The sequence below is a fragment of the Pleurodeles waltl genome, chromosome 8, assembly GCF_031143425.1.
Source record: "Pleurodeles waltl isolate 20211129_DDA chromosome 8, aPleWal1.hap1.20221129, whole genome shotgun sequence".
In the NCBI taxonomy this organism is placed as follows: Eukaryota; Metazoa; Chordata; class Amphibia; order Caudata; family Salamandridae; genus Pleurodeles; species Pleurodeles waltl.
Window position 1 is genome coordinate 1,528,389,325 of NC_090447.1, and position 15,895 is coordinate 1,528,405,219.

Here is a 15,895-nt window from a genome sequence, read left to right on the forward strand (position 1 = left end):
CCACATGTGTTTTAGGTATGCTGACATGAAGTTGGTACCTCTGTCAGACACCACCTCCTTAGGGAAACCCACTCTGGTAAAGATACCAATGAGGGCCTTGGCTACTGCAGGGGCAGTAGTTGACCTAAGGGGAATAGCTTCAGGATACCTAGTAGCATGATCCACTACTACTAGGATATACATATTTCCTGAGGCTGTGGGAGGTTCCAGTGGACCAACTATGTCCACACCCACTCTTTCAAAGGGGACCCCCACCACTGGAAGTGGAATGAGGGGGGCCTTTGGGTGCCCACCTGTCTTACCACTGGATTGACAAGTGGGGCAGGAGAGGCAAAACTCCTTAACCTTCTGGGACATATTGGGCCAGTAGAAGTGGTTGACTAACCTCTCCCACGTCTTGGTTTGTCCCAAATGCCCAGCAAGGGGAATATCATGGGCTAAGGTCAGAATAAACTCTCTGAAACCCTGAGGCACTACCACTCTCCTAGTGGCACCAGGTTTGGGGTCTCTGGCCTCAGTGTACAGGAGTCCATCTTCCCAATAGACCCTATGTGTTCCATTTTTCTTGCCCTTGGACTCTTCAGCAGCTTGCTGCCTAAGGCCTTCAAGAGAGGGACAGGTTTCTTGTCCCTTACACAGCTCCTCCCTTGAGGGTCCCCCTGGGCCTAAGAGCTCAACCTGATAAGGTTCAAGTTCCAAAGGCTCTATTCCCTCAGAGGGCAGAACTTCTTCCTGAGAAGAGAGGTTCTCTTTTTCTGACTGTGTTGCAGTTGGTTTCCCAACTGACTTTCCTTTTCTCTTGGTAGGCTGGGCCATTTTTCCAGACTCCAGCTCTACTTTTTCACCCTGTGCCTTGCATTGTGCTCTTGTTTTTACACACACCAGTTCAGGGATACCCAGCATGGCTGCATGGGTTTTTAGTTCTACCTCAGCCCATGCTGAGGACTCCAGGTCATTTCCAAGCAGACAGTCTACTGGGATGTTTGAGGAGACCACCACCTGTTTCAGGCCATTGACCCCTCCCCATTCTAAAGTTACCATTGCCATGGGATGTGCTTTAGTTTGATTGTCAGCGTTGGTGACTGTATAGGTTTTTCCAGTCAGGTATTGGCCAGGGGAAACCAGTTTCTCTGTCACCATGGTGACACTGGCACCTGTATCCCTCAGGCCCTCTACACTTGTCCCATTAATAAAGAGCTGCTGCCTGTATTTTTGCATGTTAGGGGGCCAGGCAGCTAGTGTGGCTAAATCCACCCCACCCTCAGAGACTAGAGTAGCTTCAGTGTGGACCCTGATTTGCTCTGGGCACACTGTTGATCCCACTTGGAGACTAGCCATTCCAGTGTTACCTGGATTGGAGTTTGGAGTGGAACTTTTCTTGGGACAGGCCTTGTCTCCAGTTTGGTGTCCAGACTGACTACAGTTTCGACACCAGGCCTTTTTGGGATCAAAGTTTTTACCCTTGTACCCAGGATTGGTTTGTGAAGAGGCTCTGGGCCCACCCTCCTGTGCAGGTTTTTGGGGGCCTGTAGAAGACTCTTTACTATTTTTAGTTTTGGCTGTCTCACCACCTTTCCCCTGGGGAGGTTTTGTGACCCCTTTCTTTTGGTCACCCCCTGTGGAAGTTTTGGACACCCTAGTCTTGACCCAATGGTCCGCCTTCTTTCCAAATTCTTGGGGAGAAATTGGTCCTAGGTCTACCAGATGCTGATGCAGTTTATCATTGAAACAATTAGTTAACAGGTGTTCTTTCACAAATAAATTGTACAGCCCATCATAATTACTTACACCACTGCCTTGAATCAAACCATCTAGTGTTTTTACTGAGTAGTCTACAAAGTCAACCCAGGTCTGGCTCGAGGATTTTTGAGCCCCCCTGAATCTAATCCTATACTCCTCAGTGGAGAATCCAAAGCCCTCAATCAGGGTACCCTTCATGAGGTCATAAGATTCTGCATCTTTTCCAGAGAGTGTGAGGAGTCTATCCCTACACTTTCCTGTGAACATTTCCCAAAGGAGAGCACCCCAGTGAGATCTGTTCACTTTTCTGGTTACACAAGCCCTCTCAAAAGCTGTGAACCATTTGGTGATGTCATCACCATCTACATATTTAGTTACAATCCCTTTAGGGATTTTCAACATGTCAGGAGAATCTCTGACCCTATTTATGTTGCTGCCACCATTGATGGGTCCTAGGCCCATCTCTTGTCTTTCCCTCTCTATGGCTAGGATCTGTCTTTCCAAAGCCAATCTTTTGGCCATCCTGGCTAACTGGATGTCCTCTTCACTGGAGTTTTCCTCAGTGATTTCAGAGTTGTTGGTCCCTCCTGTGAGAGAACCAGCATCTCTGACTATTATTTGTGGAGTCAGGGCTTGAGAAGCCCTGCTCTCCCTAAGTAGGACTGGAGGGGGGGAATTTCCCTCCAAGTCACTATCTTCATCCTCTGAGTTGCCACCCTCAGAGGGGTTGGCCTTTTCAAACTCTGCCAAAAGCTCCTGGAGCTGTATTTTGGTAGGTTTGGGGCCCATTGCTATTTTCTTTAGTTTACAGAGTGACCTTAGCTCTCTCATCTGTAGATGGAGGTAAGGTGTGGTGTCGAGTTCCACCACAGTCACATCTGTGCTAGACATTTTGCTTCTAAAAGTTGGAATATTTTTTAAGAATCTAAGACTGGTTCTAGAATCTAATTCAAACTTTTACAAACTTTTAAACTCTAAAAGAAATGCTAAACAGGATCTAACACAAGGCCCTAGCAGGTCTTTTAAGAATTTAGAAAACTTTTCAAATTGCAAAAATCAATTTCTAAAGACAATTTTGGAATTTGTCGTGTGATCAGGTATTGGCTGAGTAGTCCAGCAAATGCAAAGTCTTGTACCCCACCGCTGATCCACCAATGTAGGAAGTTGGCTCTGTATGTGCTATTTCAAAGTAAGGAATAGCATGCACAGAGTCCAAGGGTTCCCCTTAGAGGTAAAATAGTGGTAAAAATAGATAATACTAATGCTCTATTTTGTGGTAGTGTGGTCGAGCAGTAGGCTTATCCAAGGAGTAGTGTTAAGCATTTGTTGTACATACACATAGACAATAAATGAGGTACACACACTCAGACAAATCCAGCCAATAGGTTTTGTTATAGAAAAATATATTTTCTTAGTTTATTTTAAGAACCACAGGTTCAAATTTAACATGTAATATCTTGTTTGAAAGGTATTGCAGGTAAGTACATTAGGAACTTTGAATCATTTCAATTGCATGTATACTTTTCAAGTTATTCACAAATATCTATTTCAAAAGAGGACACTTAGTGCAATTTTCACAGTTCCTGGGGGAGGTAAGTTTCTGTTAGTTTTACCAGGTAAGTAAGACACTTACAGGGTTCAGTTCTTGGTCCAAGGTAGCCCACCGTTGGGGGTTCAGAGCAACCCCAAAGTTACCACACCAGCAGCTCAGGGCCGGTCAGGTGTAGAGTTCAAAGTGGTGCCCAAAACGCATAGGCTAGAATGGAGAGAAGGGGGTGCCCCGGTTCCGGTCTGCTTGCAGGTAAGTACCCGCGTCTTCGGAGGGCAGACCAGGGGGGTTTTGTAGGGCACCGGGGGGGACACAAGCCCACACAGAAATTTCACCCTCAGCGGCGCGGGGGCGGCCGGGTGCAGTGATGGAACAAGCGTCGGGTTCGCAATGTTAGTCAATGAGAGATCAAGGGATCTCTTCAGCGCTGCAGGCAGGCAAGGGGGGGGTTCCTCGGGGAAACCTCCACTTGGGCAAGGGAGAGGGACTCCTGGGGGTCACTTCTCCAGTGAAAGTTCGGTCCTTCAGGTCCTGGGGGCTGCGGGTGCAGGGTCTTTTCCAGGTGTCGGGACTTAGGTTTCAGAGAGTCGCGGTCAGGGGAAGCCTCGGGATTCCCTCTGCAGGCGGCGCTGTGGGGGCTCAGGGGGGACAGGTTTTGGTACTCACAGTCGTAGAGTAGTCCGGGGGTCCTCCCTGAGGTGTTGGTTCTCCACCAGCCGAGTCGGGGTCGCCGGGTGGAGTGTTGCAAGTCTCACGCTTCTTGCGGGGAGATTGCAGGGTCTTTAAAGCTGCTCCTTGAAACAAAGTTGCAGTCTTTTTGGAGCAGGTCCGCTGTCCTCGGGAGTTTCTTGTCTTTTTCGAAGCAGGGCAGTCCTCGGAGGAGTCAGAGGTCGCTGGTCCCTTGGAAGGCGTCGCTGGAGCAGAGTTCTTTGGAAGGCAGGAGACAGGCCGGTCAGTTTCTGGAGCCAAGGCAGTTGTCATCTTCTGGTCTTCCTCTGCAGGGATTTTCAGCTAGGCAGTCCTTCTTGTAGTTTGCAGGAATCTAATTTTCTAGGGTTCAGGGTAGCCCTTAAATACTAAATTTAAGGGCGTGTTTAGGTCTGGGGGGTTAGTAGCCAATGGCTACTAGCCCTGAGGGTGGGTACACCCTCTTTGTGCCTCCTCCCAAGGGGAGGGGGTCACAATCCTAACCCTATTGGGGGAATCCTCCATCTGCAAGATGGAGGATTTCTAAAAGTTAGAGTCACCTCAGCTCAGGACACCTTAGGGGCTGTCCTGAGTGGCCAGTGACTCCTCCTTGTTGCTTTCTTTGTTCCCTCCAGCCTTGCCGCCAAAAGTGGGGGCCGTGGCCGGAGGGGGCGGGCAACTCCACTAAGCTGGAGTGCCCTGCTGGGCTGTGACAAAGGGGTGAGCCTTTGAGGCTCACCGCCAGGTGTCACAGCTCCTGCCTGGGGGAGGTGTTAGCATCTCCACCCAGTGCAGGCTTTGTTACTGGCCTCAGAGTGACAAAGGCACTCTCCCCATGGGGCCAGCAACATGTCTCTAGTGTGGCAGGCTGCTGGAACTAGTCAGCCTACACAGACAGTCGGTTAAGTTTCAGGGGGCACCTCTAAGGTGCCCTCTGTGGTGTATTTTACAATAAAATGTACACTGGCATCAGTGTGCATTTATTGTGCTGAGAAGTTTGATACCAAACTTCCCAGTTTTCAGTGTAGCCATTATGGTGCTGTGGAGTTCGTGTTTGACAAACTCCCAGACCATATACTCTTATGGCTACCCTGCACTTACAATGTCTAAGGTTTTGTTTAGACACTGTAGGGGTACCATGCTCATGCACTGGTACCCTCACCTATGGTATAGTGCACCCTGCCTTAGGGCTGTAAGGCCTGCTAGAGGGGTGACTGACCTATACTTGCATAGGCAGTGAGAGGCTGGCATGGCACCCTGAGGGGAGTGCCATGTCGACTTACTCGTTTTGTTCTCACTAGCACACACAAGCTGGTAAGCAGTGTGTCTGTGCTGAGTGAGAGGTTCCTAGGGTGGCATAAGACATGCTGCAGCCCTTAGGGACCTTCCTTGGCATCAGGGCCCTTGGTACTAGAAGTACCAGTTACAAGGGACTTATCTGGATGCCAGGGTCTGCCAATTGTGGATACAAAAGTACAGGTTAGGGAAAGAACACTGGTGCTGGGGCCTGGTTAGCAGGCCTCAGCACACTTTCAATTGTAAACATAGCATCAGCAAAGGCAAAAAGTCAGGGGGCAACCATGCCAAGGAGGCATTTCCTTACACCATGTCATTAGATTTCCTTCTTTTATACCCTTTCTTGCCAGCCACGCTGTGGAGTACTTGGACGCGTGTGATGGAGCATTGTCCTGCATGAAAATCATGTTTTTCTTGAAGGATGCAGACTTCTTCCTGTACCACTGCTTGAAGAAGGTGTCTTCCAGGAACTGGCAGTAGGACTGGGAGTTGAGCTTGACTCCATCCTCAACCCGAAAAGGCCCCACAAGCTCATCTTTGATGGTACCAGCCCAAACCAGTACTCCACCTCCACCTTGCTGGCGTCTGAGTCGGACTGGAGCTCTCTGCCCTTTACCAATCCAGCCACGGGCCCATCCATCTGGCCCATCAAGACTCACTCTCATTTCATCAGTCCATAAAACCTTAGAAAAATCATTCTTGAGATATTTCTTGGCCCAGTCTTGACGTTTCAGCTTGTGTGTCTTGTTCAGTGGTGGTCGTCTTTCAGCCTTTCTTACCTTGCCCATGTCTCTGAGTATTGCACAGCTTGTGCTTTTGGGCACTCCAGTGATGTTGCAGCTCTGAAATATGGCCAAACTGGTGGCAAGTGGCATCGTGGCAGCTGCACGCTTGACTTTTCTCAGTTCATGGGCAGTTATTTTGCGCCTTGGTTTTTCCACACGCTTCTTGCGACCCTGTTGACTATTTTGAATGAAACGCTTGATTGTTCGATGATCACGCTTCAGAAGCTTTGCAATTTTAAGAGTGCTGCATCCCTCTGCAAGATATCTCACTATTTTTGACTTTTCTGAGCCTGTCAAGTCCTTCTTTTGACCCATTTTGCCAAAGGAAAGGAAGTTGCCTAATAATTATGCACACCTGATATAGGGTGTTGATGTCATTAGACCACACCCCTTCTCATTACAGAGATGCACATCACCTAATATGCTTAATTGGTAGTAGGCTTTCGAGCCTATACAGCTTGGAGTAAGACAACATGCATAAAGAGGATGATGTGGTCAAAATACTCATTTGCCTAATAATTCTGCACTCCCTGTATGAGAGAAAACCCATTTGTCAAAAACAGCATTTAAATGTATTCAGCAAAAGCTTAAGAAATAATGTTTTAACATAAATGAAATTGGAGATGGTGGTGTTTAATTTTTAAGAGCAGCATCAGTCCATCACAGGTTTCCATGTTCTGGTTGGTTAGGGCATCCTACTGGTTGCGAACAGTAAAAATACTAACCAAATACTAACCAATCAGTAAGGTGATTTAAAAAAAAAAAATCTTCTATCTCAACCATCTTAACTGACAAATAGATAATATACACAGGAACTGTTGAATTACATTTTGTATTCTCCAAAATCGCTGGACGAAGGATTATGTGGCCGCCAATCCGAATGAACTTTCATTCTACCAATGAGGTTGGTTTCGCGGGAGAGTTGGATAACGCCAACATGTTGGTACTTGAAAAAAGCCTCATGTAGGACAGAAGATAAAGTGTTCACAATAGAGGTGACAATGGAGGACTTCTTAGGGCGCAAGGACAAAACAATAAAATATGGGATCACTAGGCAGTATCAGAACATCTGCTGAAGAAGCACTGTCAGAAAATGAAATCAGAGCATGGATTATAAATTATTACACGATTGGATTGAGAATCCGAGATGGAATACCTGAAGAATGAGATTAATGCCTTCTGTAAAGAAATGGCTCCCTGTTGCAGTTACCCCCCACTTTTTGCCTGATACTGATGCTGACTTGACTGAGAAGTGTGCTGGGACCCTGCTAACCAGGCCCCAGCACCAGTGTTCTTTCACCTAAAATGTACCATTGTTTCCACAGTTGGCACAACCCTGGCACCTAGGTAAGTCCCTTGTAACTGGTACCCCTGGTACCAAGGGCCCCGATGCCAGGGAAGGTCTCTAAGGTCTGCAGCATGTCTTATGCCACCCTAGGGACCCCTCACTCAGCACAGACACACTGCTTGCCAGCTTGTGTGTGCTGATGGGGAGAAAATGACTAAGTCGACATGGCACTCCCCTCAGGGTGCCATGCCAACCTCCCACTGCCTGTGGCATAGGTAAATCACCCCTCTAGTAGGCCTTACAGCCCTAAGGCAGGGTGCACTATACCACAGGTGAGGGCATATGTGCATGAGCACTATGCCCCTACAGTGTCTAAGCAAAACCTTAGACATTGTAAGTGCAGGGTAGCCATAAGAGTATATGGGCTGGGAGTCTGTCAAAAACGAACTCCACAGCTCCATAATGGCTACACTGAATACTGGGAAGTTTAGTATCAAACTTCTCAGAATAATAAACCCACACTGATGCCAGTGTTGGATTTATTAAAAAATGCACACAGAGGGCATCTTAGAGATACCCCCTGTATTTTACCCAATTGTTCAGTGCAGGACTGACTGGTCTGTGCCAGCCTGCTGCTGAGAGACGAGTGTCTGACCTCATGCGGTGAGAGCCTTTGTGCTCTCTGAGGACAGAAACAAAGCCTGCTCTGGGTGGAGGTGCTTCACACCTCCCCCCTGCAGGAACTGTAACACCTAGCAGTGAGCTTCAAAGGCTCAAGCTTCGTGTTACAATGCCCCAGGGCACTCCAGCTAGTGGAGATGCCCGCCTCCTGGACCCAGCCCCCACTTTTGGCGGCAAGTCCAGGAGAGATAATGAGAAAAACAAGGAGGAGTCACTGGCCAGTCAGGACAGCCCCTAAGGTGTCCTGAGCTGAGGTGACTCTGACTTTTAGAAATCCTCCATCTTGTAGAAGGAGGATTCCCCCAATAGGGATAGGAATGTGACTCCCTCCCCTTGGGAGGAGGCACAAAGAGGGTGTACCCACCCTCAGGGCTAGTAGCCATTGGCTACTAACCCCCCAGACCTAAACACGCCCTTAAATTTAGTATTTAAGGGCTTCCCTGAACCTAAAGATTTAGATTCCTGCAACAACAAGAAGAAGGACTGCCTAGCTGAAAACCCCTGCAGAGGAAGACCAGAAGACAACAACTGCCTTGGCTCCAGAAACTCACCGGCCTGTCTCCTGCCTTCCAAAGAACTCTGCTCCAGCGACGCCTTCCAAGGGACCAGGGACCTCTGAATCCTCTGAGGACTGCCCTGCTTCGAAAAAGACAAGAAACTCCCGAGGACAGCGGACCTGCTCCAAAAAGACTGCAACTTTGTTTCAAGGAGCAGCTTTAAAGACCCTGCAATCTCCCCGCAAGAAGCGTGAGACTTGCAACACTGCACCCGGCGACCCCGACTCGGCTGGTGGAGAACCAACACCTCAGGGAGGACCCCCGGACTACTCTACGACTGTGAGTACCAAAACCTGTCCCCCCTGAGCCCCCACAGCGCCGCCTGCAGAGGGAATCCCGAGGCTTCCCCTGACCGCGACTCTCTGAAACCTAAGTCCAGACGCCTGGAAAAGACCCTGCACCCGCAGCCCCCAGGACCTGAAGGACCGAACTTTCCCTGCAGAAGTGACCCCCAGGAGTCCCTCTCCCTTGCCCAAGTGGAGGTTTCCCCGAGGAAGCCCCCCCTTGCCTGCCTGCAGCGCTGAAGAGATCCCTTGATCTCTCATTGACTTACATTGCGAACCCGACGCTTGTTCTAACACTGCACCCGGCCGCCCCGCGCCGCTGAGGGTGAAATTTCTGTGTGGGCTTGTGTCCCCCCCGGTGCCCTACAAAACCCCCCTGGTCTGCCCTCCGAAGACGCGGGTACTTACCTGCTGGCAGACTGGAATCGGGGCACCCCCTTCTCTCCATTGAAGCCTATGCGTTTTGGGCACCACTTTGAACTCTGCACCTGACCGGCCCTGAGCTGCTGGTGTGGTAACTTTGGGGTTGCTCTGAACCCCCAACGGTGGGCTACCTTGGACCAAGAACTGAACCCTGTAAGTGTCTTACTTAGCTGGTAAAACTAACAAAAACTTACCTCCCCCAGGAACTGTGAAAATTGCACTGTGTCCACTTTTAAAATAGCTATTTGTGAATAACTTGAAAAGTATACATGCAATTGAAATGATTCAAAGTTCCTAATGTACTTACCTGCAATACCTTTCAAACAAGATATTACATGTTAAATTTGAACCTGTGGTTCTTAAAATAAACTAAGAAAAGATATTTTTCTATAACAAAACCTATTGACTGGATTTGTCTCTGAGTGTGTGTACCTCATTTATTGTCTAGGTGTATGTACAACAAATGCTTAACACTACTCCTTGGATAAGCCTACTGCTCGACCACACTACCACAAAATAGAGCATTAGTATTATCTATTTTTACCACTATTTTACCTCTAAGGGGAACCCTTGGACTCTGTGCATGCTATTCCTTACTTTGAAATAGCACATACAGAGCCAACTTCCTACACCTTCATCATCCAAGCTTTTGGGAATGTGCAGAGAATGAAGAACATAGAGCTCAGGTGCAATACTTCAGGCCGCAGAAGGCGTTGGAAGGGGTTGTTAGACATATGAGTGACCATAAAGAATAGGGTCTGCCTTTCTACAAATACCCTGTCGACAAGGATACTTGGAATTTAAGATTAAAAAGAAGTCTTTAGTACTTTTGCTAAACAATAAAATAAGCTGCCTGTAGATGGACTGAATGGCACACAAAATAAAAAAAATCCTAGAAAAGTGAAATCAAAATGTCCTTTAGATTATTATACTTCATTTTACTATCTGCAGTATGGAGAAAATGGTATGCAGATAACACCTAGATTAGTACTTGTTTAGAAAATTAAATCAAATGGGTTATTGACACAGCAATGTATAAATGATCTCCATTCTCTATGTTTACGATCACCCAGTGAACAGCAGACAGACAGAGAGACGCACACACTACCCTGACCAAACCACTAGAATTAAAAAATGTAATTGGGGTTTGTTATGACAATAGAAACCAATGAGCCAGACAACAAATCCATATCAATCAGGCTCATATAATTTTGTATAATGTTCATGTGTGAAGAACAAGCACAGCTTTTATTACTTACATCCAGGAGTCTCCCTGTCTGCATCGACCACACAAACACCTCGAAGGAGTCCTGCGATCCAGCACATACGATCTCCCCACTGGCGTCTACAGCCAGGCAAGCAAACTGTGATGGACGAGGGGAGGTGAAGGTGCGGAAATTACGGTACCTGAAGAACAAAAAGAACAATGAAAGGTGAAACCACAGTTCACTCTGATGAATGTGCCTAACAGACAGGCCTAATCCACACTGACTGCACAACACCACAGACCTGTAATATCTGAAGGCGAGAGCTCCAAGGGCCCTCTTCGGTGTAAATACTCCACACCACGGCCAAATAGCTGAAGCATCTCAGAAGCTACTGCAGCTTACTCAGGCAGCACAGCATAACTCCTCTGAATAACATGCCCACCACAACTCCAACATACCACATCTTCCCCATAAAATTGTCACATCGTGTAGGAAGTTGGCTCTGTATGTGCTATTTCAAAGTAAGGAATAGCATGCACAGAGTCCAAGGGTTCCCCTTAGAGGTAAGATAGTGGCAAAAAGAGATAATACTAATGCTCTATTTTGTGGTAGTGTGGTCGAGCAGTAGGCTTATCAAAGGAGTAGTGTTAAGCATTTGTTGTACATACACACAGGCAATAAATGAGGAACACACACTCAGAAGCAATTCCAAGCCAATAGGTTTTTGTTATAGAAAAATATATTTTCTTAGTTTATTTTAAGAACCACAGGTTCAAATTCTACATGTAATATATAATTTGAAAGGTATTGCAGGTAAGTACTCTACGAACTTTGAATAATCACAATAGCATATATACTTTTTACATAAAACACATATAGCTATTTTAAAAGTGGACACAGTGCAATTTTCACAGTTCCTGGGGGAGGTGAAGTAATGTTAGTTTTTGCAGGTAAATAAACCACCTACGGGGTTCAGATTGGGGTCCAAAGTAGCCCACCGTTGGGGGTTCAGAGCAACCCCAAAGTCACCACACCAGAAGCTCAGGGCCGGTCAGGTGCAGAGTTCAAAGTGGTGCCCAAAACACATAGGCTTCAATGGAGAGAAGGGGGTGCCCCGGTTCCAGTCTGCCAGCAGGTAAGTACCCGCGTCTTCGGAGGGCAGACCAGGGGGGTTTTGTAGGGCACAGGGGGGGGGGGGGGGGGGGGGGGGGGTTTCACAAGTCCACACAAAAAGTACACCCTCAGCAGCACGGGGGCGGCCGGGTGCAATGTGCAAACACGCGTCGAGTTTCCAATGGATTTCAATGAGAGGCCAAGGGGTCTCTTCAGCGGTGCAGGCAGGCAAGGGGTGGGGGGGGGGGCTCCTCGGGGTAGCCACCACCTGGGCAAGGGAGAGGGCCTCCTGGGGGTCACTCCTGCACTGGAGTTCCGATCCTTCAGGTCCTGGGGGCTGCGGGTGCAGGGTCTTTTTCAGGCGTCGGGATTTCAGAGTCAGGCAGTCGCGGTCAGGGGGAGCCTCAGGATTCCCTCTGCAGGCGTCGCTGCGGGGGCTCAGGGGGGACAACTTTGGTTACTCACAGTCTCGGAGTCGCCGGAGGGTCCTCCCTGAGGTGTTGTTTCTTCACCAGTCGAGTTGAGGTCGCCGGGTGGAGTGTTGCAAGTCTCACGCTTCTTGCAGGGGTCTTTAAATCTGCTCCTCTGGATACAAAGTTGCAGTCTTTGTTGAACAGGGCCGCTGTTCTCGGGAGTTTCTTGGTCTTTTGGAAGCAGGGCAGTCCTCTGAGGATTCAGAGGTCGCTGGTCATGGGGAAAGCGTCGCTGGAGCAGTTTTCTTCTGAAGGAGGGAGACAGGCCGGTAGGACTGGAGCCAAAGCAGTTGGTGTTGTCGTCTTCTCTGCAGGGTTTTTCAGCTCAGCAGTCTTCTTCTTCGGTAAGTTGCAGGAATCTAAATTCTTAGGTTCAGGGGAGCCCTTAAATACTAAATTTAAGGGCGTGTTTAGGTCTGGGGGGTTAGTAGCCAATGGCTATTAGCCCGGAGGGTGGGTACACCCTCTTTGTGCCTCCTCCCAAGGGGAGGGGGTCACATTCCTATCCCTATTGGGAGAATCCCCCATCTGCAAGATTATAAAGTTAGAGTCACTTCAGCTCTGGACACCTTAGGTGCTGTCCTGACTGGCCAGTGACTCCTCCTTGTTTCTCATTATTTCCTCCGGCCTTGCCGCCAAAAGTGGGGCCGTGGCCGGAGGGGGCGGGCAAGTCCACTAGCTGGAGTGCCCTGCGGTGCTGGAACAAAGGGGGTGAGCCTTTGAGGCTCACCGCCAGGTGTTACAGCTCCTGCCTGGGGGAGGTGATAGCATCTCCACCCAGTGCAGGCTTTGTTACTGGCCACAGAGTGACAAAGGCACTCTCCCCATGTGGCCAGCAACATGTCTCGAGTGTGGCAGGCTGCTAAAACCAGTCAGCCTACACAGGTAGTTGGTTAATGTAGGAAGTTGGCTCTGTATGTGCTATTTCAAAGTAAGGAATAGCATGCACAGAGTCCAAGGGTTCCCCTTAGAGGTAAAATAGTGGTAAAAATAGATAATACTAATGCTCTATTTTGTGGTAGTGTGGTCGAGCAGTAGGCTTATCCAAGGAGTAGTGTTAAGCATTTGTTGTACATACACATAGACAATAAATGAGGTACACACACTCAGAGACAAATCCAGCCAATAGGTTTTTATATAGAAAAATATCTTTTCTTAGTTTATTTTAAGAACCACAGGTTCAAATTCTACATGTAATATCTCATTCGAAAGGTATTGCAGGTAAGTACTTTAGGAACTTCAAATCATCAAAATTGCATGTATACTTTTCAAGTTATTGACAAATAGCTGTTTTAAAAGTGGACACTTAGTGCAATTTTCACAGTTCCTAGGGGAGGTAAGTTTTGATTAGTTTTACCAGGTAAGTAAGACACTTACAGGGTTCAGTTCTTGGTCCAAGGTAGCCCACCGTTGGGGGTTCAGAGCAACCCCAAAGTCACCACACCAGCAGCTCAGGGCCGGTCAGGTGCAGAGTTCAAAGTGGTGCCCAAAACACATAGGCTAGAATGGAGATAAGGGGGTGCCCCGGTTCCGGTCTGCTGGCAGGTAAGTACCCGCGTCTTCGGAGGGCAGACCAGGGGGGGTTTTGTAGGGCACCGGGGGGGACACGAGTCCACACAGAAATTTCACCCTCAGCGGCGCGGGGGCGGCCGGGTGCAGTGTAGAAACAAGCGTCGGGTTCGCAATGTTAGTCTATGAGAGATCTCGGGATCTCTTCAGCGCTGCAGGCAGGCAAGGGGGGGGTTCCTCGGGGAAACCTCCACTTGGGCAAGGGAGAGGGACTCCTGGGGGTCACTTCTCCAGTGAAAGTCCGGTCCTTCAGGTCCTGGGGGCTGCGGGTGCAGGGTCTCTCCCAGGCGTCGGGACTTTAGGTTCAAAGAGTCGCGGTCAGGGGAAGCCTCGGGATTCCCTCTGCAGGCGGCGCTGTGGGGGCTCAGGGGGGACAGGTTTTGGTACTCACAGAATCAGAGTAGTCCTGGGGTCCCTCCTGAGGTGTCGGATCGCCACCAGCCGAGTCGGGGTCGCCGGGTGCAGTGTTGCAAGTCTCACGCTTCTTGCGGGGAGCTTGCAGGGTTCTTTAAAGTTGCTGGAAACAAAGTTGCAGCTTTTCTTGGAGCAGGTCCGCTGTCCTCGGGAGTTTCTTGTCTTTTCGAAGCAGGGGCAGTCCTCAGAGGATGTCGAGGTCGCTGGTCCCTTCGGAAGGCGTCGCTGGAGCAGGATCTTTGGAAGGCAGGAGACAGGCCGGTGAGTTTCTGGAGCCAAGGCAGTTGTCGTCTTCTGGTCTTCCGCTGCAGGGGTTTTCAGCTGGGCAGTCCTTCTTCTTGTTGCAGGAATCTAATTTTCTAGGGTTCAGGGTAGCCCTTAAATACTAAATTTAAGGGCGTGTTTAGGTCTGGGGGGTTAGTAGCCAATGGCTACTAGCCCTGAGGGTGGGTACACCCTCTTTGTGCCTCCTCCCAAGGGGAGGGGGTCACAATCCTAACCCTATTGGGGGAATCCTCCATCTGCAAGATGGAGGATTTCTAAAAGTTAGAGTCACCTCAGCTCAGGACACCTTAGGGGCTGTCCTGACTGGCCAGTGACTCCTCCTTGTTATTCTCATTATTTTCTCCGGCCTTGCCGCCAAAAAGTGGGGCCTGGCCGGAGGGGGCGGGCAACTCCACTTGCTGGAGTGTCCTGCTGGGTTGGCACAAAGGAGGTGAGCCTTTGAGGCTCACCGCCAGGTGTGACAATTCCTGCCTGGGAGAGGTGTTAGCATCTCCACCCAGTGCAGGCTTTGTTACTGGCCTCAGAGTGACAAAGGCACTCTCCCCATGGGGCCAGCAACATGTCTCGGTTTGTGGCAGGCTGCTAAAACTAGTCAGCCTACACAGATAGTCGGTTAAGTTTCAGGGGGCACCTCTAAGGTGCCCTCTGTGGTGTATTTTACAATAAAATGTACACTGGCATCAGTGTGCATTTATTGTGCTGAGAAGTTTGATACCAAACTTCCCAGTTTTCAGTGTAGCCATTATGGTGCTGTGGAGTTCGTGTTTGACAGACTCCCAGACCATATACTCTTATGGCTACCCTGCACTTACAATGTCTAAGGTTTTGTTTAGACACTGTAGGGGTACCATGCTCATGCACTGGTACCCTCACCTATGGTATAGTGCACCCTGCCTTAGGGCTGTAAGGCCTGCTAGAGGGGTGTCTTACCTATACTGCATAGGCAGTGAGAGGCTGGCATGGCACCCTGAGGGGAGTGCCATGTCGACTTACTCGTTTTGTCCTCACTAGCACACACAAGCTGGTAAGCAGTGTGTCTGTGCTGAGTGAGAGGTCTCCAGGGTGGCATAAGACATGCTGCAGCCCTTAGAGACCTTCCTTGGCATCAGGGCCCTTGGTACTAGAAGTACCAGTTACAAGGGACTTATCTGGATGCCAGGGTCTGCCAATTGTGGATACAAAAGTACAGGTTAGGGAAAGAACACTGGTGCTGGGGCCTGGTTAGCAGGCCTCAGCACACTTTCAATTGTAAACATAGCATCAGCAAAGGCAAAAAGTCAGGGGGCAACCATGCCAAGGAGGCATTTCCTTACAGTTAAGGTTTCAGGGGGCACCTCTAAGGTGCCCTCTGGGGTGTATTTTACAATAAAATGTACACTGGCATCAGTGTGCATTTATTGTGCTGAGAAGTTTGATACCAAACTTCCCAGTTTTCAGTGTAGCCATTATGGTGCTGTGGAGTTCGTGTTTGACAAACTCCCAGACCATATACTCTTATGGCTACCCTGCACTTACAATGTCTAAGGTTTGGCTTAGACACTGT

At 48.9% G+C, this 15,895-nt stretch overlaps 1 protein-coding gene across 1 annotated transcript in view; it reads right to left on the minus strand.

The window, feature by feature from the left end:
• Nucleotides 1–15,895, minus strand: part of PWP2 (PWP2 small subunit processome component) — a 160,376-nt gene that overhangs the window by 94,416 nt on the left and 50,065 nt on the right. The window contains 1 exon segment of the mRNA XM_069202935.1: nt 10,550–10,697. Within this exon segment, the coding sequence (XP_069059036.1) occupies nt 10,550–10,697 (148 nt within the window).